Raw genomic sequence first — 17,442 nt, 5'->3', positions numbered from 1 at the left:
TACATTAAAAATTTTAATATTAATTTTATTAATGTAAATTAACAAATAAAATTTGCAAAAAACATACAAAAAAATATTCGCAGTCGGTAGGATTCGAACCTACGCTCCCAGAGGGAATCTGATTTCTAGTCAGACGCCTTAACCGCTCGGCCACGACTGCTTGTTGATGGCTGACATAAAATAATATATCGTTCTTATCGTCAGTCGTTCTATGACATTGTAATTATTATTATATTAGCGAAGAGTGGAGATAACAACAACACAATCATTATCTTCAATAATCTGTGAGTATAAAGAAATGAATTAACATAGTTCGTACATTTCTAAAAACTCAGTGGAATGGTGACCATTTTGGAGAAGAAGTTAATTTTATATGAAAAATAAATATTTCACAGTATTTTTTAAAGACTGAAAGTCATTTCTGCGAACGCTTATGTCAACATAGAATGTTACTGAAAATAAGCTTACAATCATAGATATACTACTAATAAAGACGTCTTAATTAGTAGTATATCTATGCTTACAATATTATATAACTGTAGTGTACTATAATGCGTATTACTAATCCATCAGTATTATTACGATAATTATTATAAAGACACTCAAGTAAGTAACATAAAAGCCCACTCATGGGTTTTACCAAATAGATAGGAAATATCAAAAAACATTCAGTCATCATAGGACACCAAAGTAACAAATGATTAATAATTATAAGTAAGTACATTATTATTGAATATAAAGAAACCGAAAAATATTCAGTAAACACATGAGTATATAGTCTAAACATTTCAGTCTTTTCCTTAATTTTTGAAATCTATTTTCTTTTTAACCCATTCTGGGTTTTACCATGGCGTCCAATAGAAAGTAAGTTAGTAAGAGGGTATCCCGTCAGCGGTAATTCCCAATAAGACATCTTTATCACTCAAGGCAAACGTCACGATTGGGTACTTTATAATATAAAGTCCTCGTATAATAATATAGCTTTTGTCTATTCGCCACAATGTATATGTAATGTTTCAGTGGTGAATTATTCCTTTTAAAATCAATATTATACATTTATTAATCTCTGTTCAGTAACGATTATATAGCTATTGAATTGTATAAATCACGTGTTTGTGAAAATCAAATGTTTTACTAGTATATATGTACTTCTGCTGTGTCCGAAGGTGGGCGTAAATAGCTGCAACACAGTTTTATAACTATAGCAGCTGTTTACGATATTAAGTTTGCTTGTATGTATATAGGTATATGATGATGAATAAATCTTTGAAATCCTGCCGTTTATATATTAAGTATAAATAATAACTTAGTCATTTAACTTACTAAGCCGACTATCTTACAAAATTAAAGTACCAACAAAAACAGATATATTATCTTATATATAAAATTCTCGTGTCACAATGTTAGTTACCGTACTCCGAAACGGCTTTACCGATTTTCACCAAATTTTATATACATATTCGGAAGGTCTGAGAATCGGCTACTATCTATTTTTCATACCCCTAAGTGATAAGGGTTCGTCACCCTTAACATTTTTTTATTCATATGGCAACACAACGTTTAGCGGGTCAGCTAGTAATTAGATACTATACTCTATTTTATAAAGACTTAGCATGCAATAACTGCTAGAAAGTTGATACGCTAGCCTTGAACAACCAAATCAAAGTGGTTAACTCACGTTAACTACTGCAGATTCTGAGATGACTAATTAATAAAAAGTATCATGAATCCGGCCTTGACACCGTACACACTGTACGCGGTGGGTCACTGAACTGTTTGAAACAATGCAACTCCACCGAGAGAACCATCGAATGTAAAATCACCTTTATTAGCCACAGTTACAGTTCACTATAGTCCCTCTTAGCTTAGTATAGTCCAAAATTCAGTTGTGTCAACACCGAATTATATCCTACTATTGTTTAATGCGCGAGATATTTCAAATCTGCTTTATAATCTGTTATTTAAGATCTATTTTAATTTTGTAGCATAAAATCTGAAATAACGGTAGAAAGGCACGTATTATATTATGTAGGACTCTTGTCGGTAATTCTACTTTACAGTCACATAACTCCTGACCGATATTAACGACTGACTCATTCACCGTTCATAATAAACAACATTCTATGTATCACGCACCGACGGTTTAAAATAAAAATAATATTGTGGTTATGTTAAGTTTTTGTGTAAACAACGACGTCCATGGCGTAACTTTCGTATAGTAAAATAATATTTAGTTATTACCTTTTCTTCATTATATATTTTTATGAAATTAAATTTCTTCCAGTAGATCGTAGGTATCGTCATTGTCAACTCGCAAAAGTTCCGCAGGTGGGCACGGGCCTCCTCACAAAATAAAACCCCTAACGGTTTTATTAAGAAAGGATTTAAATAAGGATTGAATTTGTATTAAAATTGCAATTTAAAGTATCACTCAACATAAGGTGAATACCATGTCCTTTGACCTTCCAAATTTTATTTTTACCGATCGAATTTAAGTAAAAATCTAAATAAAAAACTAAATGCAGAACTTGCTTCTTCATATGAATCTTGTAAATAAAATAATAAAAAACCCGTATGTTACATAAAACATGAATATGAATGAGATCGCAAGGCCAAGGAATTTATAATTACCTTTGCTTAGTCACAGTGGTAAATAAAAACACAAACTTGAAAGTTCGAACTTTAGTAACCGACATATCCATAAAAGTAAGTATGCAAATGAGCAATCTCGTATGATGGGATTTCCCATTCAAAATGTTAGAATTATTAAAAAGTGAAGTGTATGAAGCTTTATTGGTATGGACAGAAACAAAATTTACTATTTTATTCTTTCCGTTCACTTAAAATAAATGGATGTTTTTAAGTGTAAGATTAATTAATATGTTGTTATATTATAATGATTATTCAGAGACGTTTTGGTTGATGGGATGGGACAATCATGGGAATGCGTCTATATAAACCAAACCCGATTCGGTTAAATTAATCTAAGTACACAGTCAAATTTACTTTTGTATCATGAGGCACTCAACCATTATAAACGAGAAGCAAAATTACATTTCATCAGAATGATGTTACGTAGTAATTACAACCCATAGACACCTGACAACAAATCCAAATAGGTCATGAATTCCACATAAAATTGATAACAAAGGTTATAACCCTGAACCGATAATCCCCAACTAACCAGTAAAGAGCAGTGCTACGCTAATTTTATAAAGCCGAGATAACGTAACTGTAGTGCTATAGCACTGAACCACGACAATTCTACTTCTACCTAAACTTTAAGTGACAAAAAGTGAATCATCCAACTAATCTGATAAGAATCCTTATTTGAAAGCGAAAATAGAAATGATTCAAAGAAGGACATCGATACAAGATTTTCCAAACAGTATTGACGTACATTATAAGTGTCGTAGAACAGAAAATAGGAGTATTAAACATGGTGCGAAGACAACAAATGATACAAATTAATTTACTCACGTATCATAGTCAAACACACTCGAAATCAATTTCTTGGTCTTCATCCATTTTCTCCTTGCGTATAATTTAGTATCAGACGTAAAAGCAAACTTTGGTTTATAACAACAAGATGTCTTTTCAACATTACTCATGTTCACAACTAAAGATTTTCCTCTAAACAATAATGGCAAGAATAATATAAACGGTCACTGTTTTAACAAAAACACCATAGGTTCCTTGACGGAAGTTCAGCCATGACTAATGAAAAGGGCGTAGTGAGATGGTGTCTCACACAAAACCCATTCATTATAGCCGGTTTGTGTAACAATAACCACACACACAACAAAATGACAACGGTAACTCCAAATGGTACTACACTAGGTGGACGTAATGAGTGTAATGAATCCAACCAAAGATATGATTAGATAAGATATGTAAAGTGGACCAAGGAAATGGCACAAGTGTATAAACAAATTAGTGTCTTTATTATTTCATATTACACTTCACTCTTTGATAAAGATTTTGTTTATTTGTCACAAGCTACCACAGTCTCAGCCATCACAGTTTATTTATTTTGCTTAAATAACGTAACACAACAAAGAGTAAAGTCACGTCTATAAAGTCACGTTTCATTTAGTTTTGTTCTGAAAATCCATGCATTCAATGCAGAAAATCCATCCGCAGGCGTATATTTTCATCGAGATTTTAGAACTGCCATTGATTCGTCTCCTTTTTTATTCGTTTCGTCTCTTAATAGTCAAGTTAGTCTTATTTTATTCCACTATTAAATAACACTTGTTGTTGTTTTTTTTTTTTAATAACGTATAATATAATAACGTGCGGGATGATCTACTTCTAACTACATAATGCCCTATATCACAGCACATGTTGCAGTTCATTATTTAGCGGCTATTTATGTAACGGTAATACCTTTCGCGATACCTTATTAAATAAATGTGGTATCAAATGAGTCATGGTTGCTATGCAGGAAACCTTTATCTTTTTGCAGGTTCTATCTATACATTTATGTATTATGTTTAATTTTTAATTAAATTAATAATATAATGGACTATGGACATATTCCCCATGACACATTCGTTATAATTATCCTTAACAACTTATTTGAGATTAGCTAAACCGATCTTTAATATCAAAGTCCCGGAAATAAATATAACAAGAGTTTATATTTATATTTTTTTTTTTGAGGAACTAACTATAATGCATGTCTTGTAGTATCAGGGAAACCGACTAATTGAAGTCTATTTAAATAAATAAAGGTTAATAATAAATCGACCTATTATTAGTGTGGTCAAGCCACCAGTGCCTGTTAGGCAAATAGCCGGTAATAATTGAACAAACAATCGGTCTGTCCGTAAACAATGAACTCGACAGGGCGATGTTACTAGCGATTCAACTGCAAACCTAGAATCAGATCGTATTAAATATCACGTCCACTATGTTATTGTAAAGTTCATCAATGGAGGTTCATTGAATACACTATTTGATGTTGATTCACTAACTTACGAGGGTTATTGTAAGCAATTTCACTATAATTAATTATCAAAACCTAATAATGACGAATACTTTCATAAACATTTTGCTATTAACAGATTAATTTAGAAAGTGATGGTAAAAGGAAAACAAAATTGATTAAGAGCGGAACAAATGTTATTAACGCAAGTACATTCCACGAAGTGGAAAGTCAAACAACTATTGAATCCAATGCAAACACAATAGATTCATTAAACGACAACACTCATGACTTTGAGGAAAAAATAATTGATGGCACGGTAAATAGACACGAAAACAATGAAATACCTGAATCTCCTTTTCAGCCTATTGAACATGTTATTTTCATTTCCGAAGTAGGGGATCCTAAACTTCATGTTACACACAACCACAAACCGTTATCACTAGCGATACGACGAACTTGAGAACAAATTACTACATGTTTTCATCCGGTTTCGACTGAAGCCCGTCAAAAAGCGATTAGGACTTACTATCTCGATCTCTGGTCAAATATTGGTTCAAAAATATTTACAAGAAAGCGAACCGAGCGTCCCAACGGCCGGTTGTGACTAACCGAGCGACCGCGGGATGAATCATAGGCAACAGGTTGCCTCAGTTTAAACTTTTTATTGCGGTATTTTTTGCGAGTAACTGTTATTGGGATTTTAGAGCTACGGGTCCAATTAGATGGCAAACTTTCGTACAACGTCTATTATAATTTTATGCGGCTTTTCCCCAAAAATATTAACTATTTTAAAATGCGTTGAACTTTTCATTATTTTCCACACTTCGAAACAAGCTGGCAACAACCGACTATCATCGCCAATTTACACGAATACTAACAAAACGGTGGCTAAGCTTTTGGCCTTTAAAGACAACAAAACGACTAATATAATAACAATTTATTCTCGAATCGTGAATTCCTTGCAGTCCCCCTTAGCATTTAACAAACGAGTTTCTAGCAAAAGCCACCAATAGATGCAACACATGCGATGTAGCACTAAGAATATTATTAAATGAGGGGTCAAATTGTAATTTTCAATATATCAATTCATTCCGAATACATTAGCATGCAAACTAGTACGACGGAGCAATGAGGTTCAAATCGATAAGCACAGCGAAACCAGTTCCAGTTAGGTAATAACTAAGAAACTTAACCCGAGAATGTTTTGTCGGAAATTGATTGGAATGTCGGCAACTAAATGGGAATTGTTTAACTTGCGAGCGACGGCCGGCGACAGACCCATTATAAAGTAGGACGAGCGTTCAAAATAGCTCAGAATTTCTCGCAGAAGTTATAAAATCTCTTGATCTTGATCTTTATCGACATACACACGATATTCATACTCAATGTATCCATATGGTGCCTGTCAAATATCGAAATTTCACAATTTTTAGTATTCAGAATAATATTGATCTTTGGAAGGCAAAACATTGGATAGATCGGTAACTAATAACGGCCGTAAATAATCGACAATAGTTACAAAACATAATGACTTCTGTAACGCTCTTGTCCTCGGTTTAAAATAGGAAAATTATGGTGAAAAATGTCCATGAACTACTATGACCAGTTAACGATAGACTTCATGCGTTGCTAAATGGCATAATACTTCCATACTTCCCATTAAACAATTCATTATCTGCATGAGAGCGTATTCCAAAACTGGTTCCACTTAAAAAAAAACCTCAACTTTAAGGACGAATGGTGACTTGCAAGAATATCATATTCATATCATCAGAAACTCATTGGTGAGCAATTTTGTGTAATCTTTTACTTTTTTCGTAGCCCTTCGCAGCCCACTAGTAATTTATGTTGATGTCTTTTTACTTTTCTTTTAACCTTCGCATGCATACCTTTGCAATGCAACGTCGGAATACTTTCTAGACTTTATGTCTCTTTGTTTGAAACCGCATAGTACTAAGTTACCTGACCATGTTATGATTGACAACAACCACATGCCACTTATGGGCGGCTCCAATGATTTCGTCACGGACAATTCAGATAGTAAATGACTCATGATATTCATAATACTGCATATTTTATAAGGGTATAAAAATAAAACAAAAAATAAGAAGCAGTTTTGCAAATAAGGAAAAATGAATAATAAAATCCGTAGGGTAACCAGCGTAGAAGTTACAGGAACGTAGACTTTTAGATATAAAGTGAATCTATCTTCTAGAGAATAAACTGTAGGTACCTTCGAAAAGGTGGTTAAAAATGTCTTAACATACTTGATCTTGTTACTTCTCTCTATGGTTTACTCGAATGCGATGAAGATGTTATCGGATAAACAGCTTAGTCCATGATTAATAATCAATCTACCAAATGCTTTTCCTACTGAATTGTCAAATTTCGACCTTGGGTAGGCAAAAATTGTACGAAATGATTATTAATAGCGAGCGCCCGGTCACCTCATATAAGTGTGAACAATCTTAAATCATAGCTTAGTAGTTAAAAAACGACCACTCAATCGAGGGATCCGAGGTTCAAAGCCGGCGAAGACCTCTGATGCACAGACCTTCAGTCTTGTGCGTGTTATAAATTACGAGCATGCAGTCCACCTGATGGTAAGTGGCTACTGCCGCCCATGGACATCTGTAATCAACCCCAGATAGGAATAGATATTCCTACCTAAGGTCAGCCACAGATGCGCTGCTACACCTGAGGACTAAGCTGGAACGCCTCGGAAAAGTCTGTCTTCCTTACCACACCCTTCAAACCGGAACACAGCAGCACCTAACACTGCTGTTATTAGGTAGAAATAGGTGTGGCGGTGGTGCCACCGGAGTCGAACCACAAAGGGTTCTACCACCTTCAAAATAAAATAAAATATAGCCTATATTACTCGTGGATAATGTAGCTTTCGAACGGTGAAAGAATTTTTAAAATCGGTCCAGTAGTTTCTGAGCCTATTCATTACAACCAAACAAACAAACAAAGTTTTCCTCTTTATAATATTAGTATAAATTCATCCCTAGTCCTTAAGTAATTATCCTGCTTATTCTGAATATCCTACCCGTACCCAGCAGTAGGACTGTGATGATGAATTTAAAAACGTACAGAATATCACCAAGTAACATGAATTAAGCTATGTCCATAAAGATTAACCTAAAGATATCAGTCAGTCAAGCGACATACTCGCGTCGAATACAAATTGCTAATTGTTTCAAGTTCCCACTAAACAGACAGCTATCCGTCATTGTTATCAGAATATTATGCTTCGAATGTTCCCAGACACTCCCCGATTCTCATTACCGTAATGTGTCGTAACGGATAATATTCTAAGAACCCATTCTGTTCAAAATTTACTTTCTGTCTCTATTTAAGGATATAACATGAACTTACTTGCCTTAGTATTTTTGACGACTAACATGGATTATGTTGGACTATGCTACTATCTTCTTTTCTTTATAATATTAATGGTACGTGACTACTGCCGCTCATGGACATCTGTAATCAAATATAAGGTACTCGAGCTTACAAATGCACACCCCTGGGGAATATGTCTCCTTTACCACACCCTTCAAACCAAAACACAGCACCGCAGAACACTACTATCATTAGGCTGATAAAAGTGTGGCGACGGTACCTCCGCAATCGACGCAGAGGCTTCTATCACCTTTTACAAACTAAGTTGTACTTAACTACAAACGAAACCAAAACACCTAAGAGTAAGTTTTATTAAAGCAGCTATAATTGTGGCAGTAGTGCATGCAACAGCAGTGTTAAGCAAAATTTCCCACTGCTAATTTGAAGGTTGTCACATGGTATTCCAACTTAGGCCTCGGGACTGCCAGTAAGATTTCAATGCTATTGGAATAGATTACCAACGTCCATGAGCAGCCATAACCATTTGCTATTCTGAAGTACATACTCGTTAGCTACCAAATTCCATAAAAATCTAATAATTAAGCTTAGTATTTACTTTCCTCTTATGTTAGGTACTTTATGCTAAGTCATCATAATACACTCACACTTCTGAACGATTATGAATGTTATGACTAATCATCTCGACTGATTAAACGTAAACCACGTACTTCTGAAGACTAAATAACTTTGCACGCGTAAATTAGCACATGAGGAAAATCTCAACAATAACTTATGAATTTGTCTTTAAACAAAATGCTCGTAAAGATTTCGGTAATGAGTAACCTGTGGTTGATGATGACATGCATGAAAATACAAATGTGAAGATGTCACAAGATGGCGTGTTTTCAAGTCTAAAATGGCGCTGTCATTTGCGCATTTATTCAAGAATCATACATCATTTATTATATTATACAACCACATAATACAACATACGTTTTGGTACGTGATTCATAATTTTCAAACACTCTTTAATTTTAATATAATTTTCCAAAAAAAAACGTAATAAACATTGATTTTTTTTATTTATACATTAGGTCATATTTAAGTGCTAAATTCAGTAGCGTAGATCCATTAAAGGACTTCCGAAACTGGCTCTCAACATTTCTGCAACATGTTATTCCAGATCATTATCCCCAACAAGCCAAAAGAAGGATAATTTCAAAAACGCTTCTAGGCAAAGATTGTAACTAAGATTAGGGTGATGTTTCGCGCCTGACGCCCATCTTTCCATATTGCTTCTGTGTTATAACGAGTTTTTAACCAAGTACCTACTATAGTAAATGTCAAGCCGTACCAAAACTGAGCACGGGTCTTCTCTTAACTTGAAAAGGTTTGAGACGGTAGTTCATCAAGCTGGCCAAGTGCGGATTGAAAAACTTCTCACACCTTTCAGAACTTTACATCCTGCCCGCATAAATTCTGACGATGTTTTCAACCATCGTTAAAACATAAAAAAAAATTACAATTCTTTTCTAATACGCATTTAACTTCGTTTAACGAGGAGTGCCTGGTATGCGAACCTCGGATCCCTTGAAAGGATGAATTTGATACAACTATGTTAAACGCTGCTATGTGCTGGTTTGAAGGGTGTGGTAAGGGACATACTTTTCTGAGGCGTTCAAGCTTAGTCCTCAGGGGTAGCGGCGCATTTGCAGTCGACCTGAGGTAGGAATATCTAATCCTATCTGGAGTACAGATGTCCATGGGCGGCAGTAGCCACTTACCATCAGGTGGACAGCATGGTCGTCTGCTATTCCCATATTATTACAAAAAAAGCTATCCACTTGCGGCGTGTTAAAATTAGTATAATAGTGTCGTTCCTAAAATCATGTCTACGTTGGTGGGAAAGAGGCATCCGCAATTAACTTACGGGAAGCTAGTGCTTAACCCATAAACCCTAGATAGAGTTCGTGCCTTATTCACGATGAACGTTATACGCAGACCGTTATATAACGTTTTCGGTTACAATATAAGTGAGGGTACATTTAAAAGAGTATTTTTTAAATTACAGTTCGATTTATTGCCAATATTACGTTCAAAGTGGAACTGTGATAAAACAAAACTAGACAATTATTTACTTTTATGCTATAAATTGGAAGTTAAATAAATCATTTATCACTTAATTCCTACGGTAGACTAACGCCCATTATTAATAATCAATCTATCCAATGTTTTCAACATTGGATCGACATTTGGCAAAATATGCCTACTAGAAATCATCAAATTTTGGATTATTGCCCGGTATCAATAGTAAATAATCATTCAAATTATTAAATTTGATAATATTTAATTATCATTGTTACCGGTAACCTCTCAATCTGAGACAAAACGGATACCTTACCTACAATGTGAAGTAGTAATAATATGCACCATGTAGCTTCAACTTCCCTTTAGAACTTAAACTTAAAGTATGAACACTTTACAGAACATATTTGGAAATTCTAAAAAAATCTAGTTAACTTAGAAAACTTTCAAATATTCACAAGGAACGTATTTCGTAACGAAATTCCTTCAAACACCACAATCCACATCTCGTGTTCTATTTCAACAAATCAAAATCACATGCCTAAATAACGTAAGTGCTTCAGCAAATGAAGATTTACAGCCACAAATCGACATAGTAAGCACAAGTCCGAAAGTGGGTCGCCACGATAAGCCCATTAGACTATCTGGCCAATTGACGCCTGGCGCTTGCAACTTTGTGATGCAGGATTCCAAATGTTTCAACTCCAAAGAACGTCTACTTTTTATTAGAGTTCCGTATCCAAAGGGTAAAACCCCTATTACTAAGCCTCCACTGCCTTTCCGTCTGATGGGCAAACGAATAGGCAGTGGAGACTCTCACATGCCTCTATGTCTTGAATCGTAATAGATAAGGCACTTGAAATTATTACAGAGAATGTATTATACGGCCGCTATAACAATCATCATTGGTAGACAGCTCAAATATTCTCAATGCATTTATTTCTATGGCTGCTATGATAACAAATACTATTAAAAATATCATGTGTCTATCTATTACGGTTCCGGAGATATAGCCCTGTGACAGACGGACAGACGGACAGACAGCGAAGTCTTAGTAATAGGGTTCCGGTTTTACCCTTTGGGTACGGAACCCTAAAAATGAAACTTTAGTGGTACGGAATTCACATTGTGCGAGTCTACTTGGACTTGGCCAATTCTTGTAGTAAGTAAACGAGCATGAACATGGAGTCAGCGACGCCCATGGACATATGTAGCTAACTCCATGTGGAACAAGGTTTCTACCTGAAGCCGACCACAGACGCGTTGCCTATACTGAGGACCAGTCGCCTCATATGCACTGTAAGCCTTTCTAAATAAAAATCAAAGCATTGACATACAATTTGAAGGTGATAGAACGGTAGTGGTTCGACTCCGGCGGCACCACCGCCACGCCTATTTCTGCCTAATAACAGTAGTGTTAGACGCTGCTGTGTTCCCTTTTAAAGGGTGTGGTAAGGGAGACATACTTTTCTGAGGCGTTCCAGCTTAGTCCGCAGGGGTAGCGGCGCATCTGTGACCGACCTCAAGTAGGAATATCTAATCCTATCTGGGGTTGATTACAGATGTCCATTGGCGGCAATAGCCACTTATTATCAGGTGGACTGCATGCCCATCTGCTACTCCGAAATTATAAAAAAAAATATTATTATTTAACAAGAAAATAATAAATTGTGTGGTCATTGGCACTACAATGAATAATTTTATAAACATACACACATACACACACACACTTTATACTAAATGACTCACTAACGCGTAGTTAAAATAACCGTAACTATAAACAATTAGGATACAATGCCTATACGGTTTCGTTTCAGGGTCTTTCAAGTAATTAAAATAATACATTCGGCATCAATCCACATAAATAACAAAATAATAAACTGTGAATATATAATTCCATGAAAAGCATTTGTTGTTAAATGTTAAGATCATTGAAGGTGGTCAAACCCGTTGTGGTTTGACTCCAGGGATACCAGGGCACCATCGTCATACCTTTTTCTGCCTATAAAAGCATTGTTGAGCGTTGCCGTATTCTGCTTTAAGGGTGTGGTAAGAGAGATATACTTTCCCGAGGTGTTCCAACATTGAACGAAATCTAATCTTATCTGGGGTTGATTACAAACTTCCATGAGCTGCAGTAGCCACTTGCCACCTTACTATACGGCTGGTCATAGTATGGCCTTCACTATTTACCAAATATATTGCTTGAAATTATGGCTAAGTTCCAAAAATTTTCATTTCATTCATTCTTGCCTTTTATCCTGTGCTTTTATCTTTTTCGATAAAAGGCAATGTTCAACGAAAACGAATACATACTTATCTTATACAGAATATTAATAGTACATATCTTAAGAGCGTAGACTCTTACAACTAACGTTTTGTTTGTTTAATCGAGTAACAGGGCGTTTTATACGTGCGTCTTTAAATAGATTCATTTTAACTTTAACTGCAACCCGTCTAGATAGCAAACGTAACTTTAATTCAAAATTTGGTTCGCTACGAAATTTTTGTGAGACTAAACAATGCATAAAGCGGAAGTCGAAAACTAAACTTGCAAATATGCATTGCATTTGGCGCTTAGACACATTTGGCGGGACAATTCTTACTCGTTTATTTATTCTGACGGCTCGAGTCAAGTGCAAGTATGCATATAAAGATGCCGATATAGGTGAATAGGATATGGACAGACAGACAGAAGTTCAACGCACCTTCCACATCGATTGCTGGCTGGCCCGCGGCCAAACACTTTAATTTAATGGTTTAACTTTATCCCCTACTTCCTTAAATAGATAACGATTAGCCCCAGTACGGTTTAAGCGGTTTTTGGCAACGACCTTTTCATAATGAAATTCAACCACACCAATGAAAGTCGCGACACTAGTTGCTAGTTTGGAGTTGTTCCAAAGATAAAAAAGTGGTGAATGGCATACAATTTGCCGGGTTCAAATAACCATTTAAGGTCATCCACAATGAATTTTGAATTAAAACAAATAATACACAAATCCAAAAGTTATTTAGGGTTCCATGCAGAAAGTATTATTAAAGGAAGAACATAGACTTAGTAACCAACAGTATTTTCAGTCTATATTAGCCACTACTCAGACAACCGGCCTAGGCCAGTCATTCACACAGAATTGTTTACAATTATCGAGCAAACATAACTAAACCTCAACCGAATAAAGGGAGACAGACTTTTTCGAGGCGTTCCAGCTTAGTCCTCAGGGGTAGCGGCGCATCTGTGGCCGACCTCAGGTAGGAATATCTAATTCTATCTGGGGTTGATTACAGATGTCCATGGGCGGCAGTAGCCGCTTACCATCAGGTGGACTGCATGCTCGTCTGCTACTCTTATATAAAAAAAAAAAAAAAAATCTAGTTAAAAACTGCAAAAAACCAGTTACATCTTTTCTTGCTTTTATATGTAGAAAACAAATAACACTCGCATTTTTATCAAATTACATAACAATAAAATTGCGAACAACATTAGTGTTTTAATGATAATTATCAATTACATTACATTATAAAGTACACAACAGTGCCAAAACTGTATCGGGTCACGCCAAATTTTCAATAGAATAATAAATAAGCGGGTACTGTTTGGTTGTGTTTAGAATATTAATTGTGCAGTAAAATATTATGGATGCAGATGGCCTAATGATCAGGGTTTAGTACATTGATTTGTATGTAGAATGAGTACAAGTTGAAAAATATCCTATTAGCTTATTAAATGGATTTGTTTAATTAAATGTATTCACTGCATACTTACAATGAGAATACAGACAGGTAATAAAAATCCTAATAAAAAAAAGCTCTAAAAACTGCACTTGTTCTATGTGTCATGTATATAAGCCTTGAAAATTAAATTCTACTCGTTTCTCAAAACTTTCATTAAATAATTTTAATGAACAAAAATATTCATACTAGGATACTAAAAGTAGGTCAAGTTAAAGATTACAGAACAATGAGATTCTTCTAAAAATTCTTTATTAAAACAGTTATCTTATTGTTGTCCATTGTGTGCAAATAGTCTAGCAATTAGCAAAACTCAAATAAGAAGTGCTGTTTGTTATTACTTCTTAATGATAGCTTCAATCTAAAACCGATACTAATTAAAAGTTTTATATGTTATACCGCAAAGGTGCATGTAGTCCACCTGATTGTGCCACCCATCTATAATCAACCACAGACCCTAAGTCCTACCTAAGGAAGACTATAGATGTGATCCTACCCCTGAAGACTATAATGGAATGCCTCATATAAAATTGTTAACTAATATTAAATAATCTTATACTCCTCACCAATTAAATGAGTTCTGGGCCTAGTTATTACAGCAGTGGAGACCGGCAATCGGAGACAGTAATGGATTGCAGCCAGACTCACACAGCCACACCTTTCAGATCAGATATCTGATTTTCTATATGTTTACATAATTTACTTCAGTTGAAGTTAGTAGATACTAAATTATATCAAAATAAATATGCACAATACTTATACTGTTTGATAACAGTGTTACAGTATAAAAACAAATGAATAAATAATTCATTAGCACAAACAAGGTAATCGAGATTACAGAATATATCCAATTATGTACATTAATATATGTCAAAGGTCTTTTTCATTTAATATGACATGACATGATTTAATACCAGATTAATCCAACCACATTACATGGTTACCTGTGCATTTTACATAAAGTATTCAATTTTAATACTGAACTTAGTCCTCACGACAATGATGCCTGCCCCTAAAGATTATTTTAGAATGCCCAATATAAGTACCTGTTTGTACCACAGTATATGAGTACATAGTAACTAAAATATCAGAAGTAATTGCAGCAGTGATCCTACTGAAGGTAAACCGTGAATCCTACTCTTGAATTTTTTTATTTATGATTTAGGAGTATACAGACAGACAAGCATGCAGTCCATCAGATAGTAAGGTTGATACTGTTGCCCATGGACATCAATAATCAACCCTAGATAGGATTAAATATACTTGTACTAGAGGTTGGCAACAGATGTGCCGCTACACTTGAGGACTAAGCTGGAACACCTCAGAAAAGTATGTCTCTGTTGCCACACCCTTAAAACCAGAAAACAGCAGCGCTATTCGAATTGGGATACAGTAAATTCAATTTTAAGCAGAGTTACTAATATTATTCTGTGGGTGTCATGTGTATTGAGGAAAATGACAAGGAAAATAATAATCAACAGGAATGACTTCACACTTTAGTAGATTCAGCTCAAGCTGTAGTGTAATTGTAAAATTCCATACTATTTTATAAATCAATCGCAGAAACAGGCAGGAATTATTCGGCCACATAAAATGAGTCATTTATAAAAAAATAATGGAGTTCATCACTTATTCCTCATTATTAATAACAATCTATCCATTTTTTTTAATATTAATTAAAGTAATTAATAATTTAATAATTGAATAAATTAATAAAAGGTGTACATGTACAAAGATTACTTCACAACAACAGAAATAGGCTAGCAGGTCGAACTGTGTATTGTTAAACTTTCTTCAATTTTATGTAGACTTTCAAAAGCCAAACTCGAACTCAATTTTTACCCACTTTGAATGATCTGATTAATTTAAAAATTTGAACAATTATCAAGAACCGATGACAATAGACGATTTTAATAATTTTATCCCATTCTCCTCATCTGGATCTACAGGAATCAGAATTAATGATTTTTCTTGTGCGATTTTAGCGTGGTTTTTAGTTTTTAAATTATAATTATTTAATAATTATGTTGTTTAGTATGTTTACTGATTACTTGGCTATGTATCTAGATATCGCGAGTGGTGATTAAAATTATTAAATGATATTTTTTATGTTCTGTAACTTTATGAAATTTTATAAGACACTTCCTAGTAAATGTATTATAAAATTCTGAAAGACATTTAGGAGTTTTCATAAAATATATTATCTTTGTTTGAAAAAGTTGTAACAATTAGTACTTTAGTGGTTTTGGAGGTTTTTTCTGGTCTAAAACTATCATATAACAATTCATCTTACATCTTTTTTTAAATAACTACATATTCATACAATTTTAAAGGGGTAAAATTAGGATAATAATTGTGTACAGGAATTATTTTCAACAATTTAATAATTTTCATAACAAAATACATATGGCTAACTGTGACTGAACACCCTTTTAAGTGTTTCCCTTTAAACACAAGAGTCACGTAAATGTACTTTGTAGAGAAGCTCCTAGTATGTTTGAAAAGACTAGTCTTGGAGCTTCAGGAATCCCAAAAGGAAGGTGACACGAAATCTTCTGTCGTGCCCTAGAAACGAGCTTACATGCTAGATATTAACTAAATCCGACACATTTATATAGATTATAGTGTTTATTTGCTAAGGACATCGTAAGATTTAACCGACCTTGTCTTAGTTTCTATAATTGGCAATTGTCGGTCAGTCCAGGCTAATGATACCTTTGAGCAAACTGTTAGACGGTCGCACCGATAAAATATTCCACCACGATAAGAAATCAAGATAATATAGCTAATATATAAACATATCCTTATTCTTTGAATAACTTATCTTTATAACAACAATATACAAAAAGAAATAGTCATTAAGCAGCAAATAAGTTAATATACAAGTAAATATTAGAAAATAGTAATGATTTGTGACTTAAATTTTCCAAAACACGTAAAACACGTACCTTGTAAATGGACCACTCCTTTTCGTTATTTGTGCTAATATCTTCTCCACACACCGCTCGTCCCCTTTACGCGCCGCGTCCAATAACTCCTGTCCTCTTCCCATGTCCCATTTAATGGCTAGTACCATACACAAAAACCAACACAAAGTTCAATCATTTCAATTTTTTACACTAGACTTCACTACACACTACAACTTCATTGATCGCGCCGCCATGTTCTACATTTGAACGTGAGTGCGCTCTAGCGGCCGGTGAAGGAATCGATCGAGATTGAACTCGTCGCTGTCCACACTTTACTTTATGCGAATGCACGAAGTAAAATTCGTAAAATAAGCTTTACATGCCTAAATATCGCTACTAATACATTTATCATTGACCTAGCTATTAAAAGGGCACACT

The 17,442-nt window shown here is 34.5% G+C and overlaps 1 protein-coding gene and 1 non-coding gene across 2 annotated transcripts in view; both read right to left on the bottom strand.

Moving 5' to 3' along the window:
• Positions 1 to 17,419, bottom strand: part of LOC140754214 (uncharacterized) — a 152,781-nt gene extending 135,362 nt beyond the window's left edge. Inside the window, exon 1 of the mRNA XM_073089160.1 lies at positions 17,044 to 17,419. Within this exon, the coding sequence (XP_072945261.1) occupies positions 17,044 to 17,171 (128 nt within the window). The 5' untranslated portion in view covers positions 17,172 to 17,419. The remainder of the gene's footprint in view (positions 1 to 17,043) is intronic.
• Positions 79 to 160, bottom strand: TRNAS-AGA (transfer RNA serine (anticodon AGA)). Its single transcript has one exon. It is a non-coding gene; the product is annotated as a tRNA-Ser (tRNA).
• Positions 17,420 to 17,442: the final 23 nt, after the last annotated feature.

Source organism: Epargyreus clarus, unplaced genomic scaffold (genome assembly GCF_041222505.1).
Source record: "Epargyreus clarus isolate Ecla_fem2 unplaced genomic scaffold, WU_Ecla_fem_2.2 ptg000029l, whole genome shotgun sequence".
NCBI lineage: Eukaryota > Metazoa > Arthropoda > Insecta > Lepidoptera > Hesperiidae > Epargyreus > Epargyreus clarus.
Note: the sequence above shows the minus strand (reverse complement) of the source record. Positions and strands in the feature narration are given on the sequence as shown.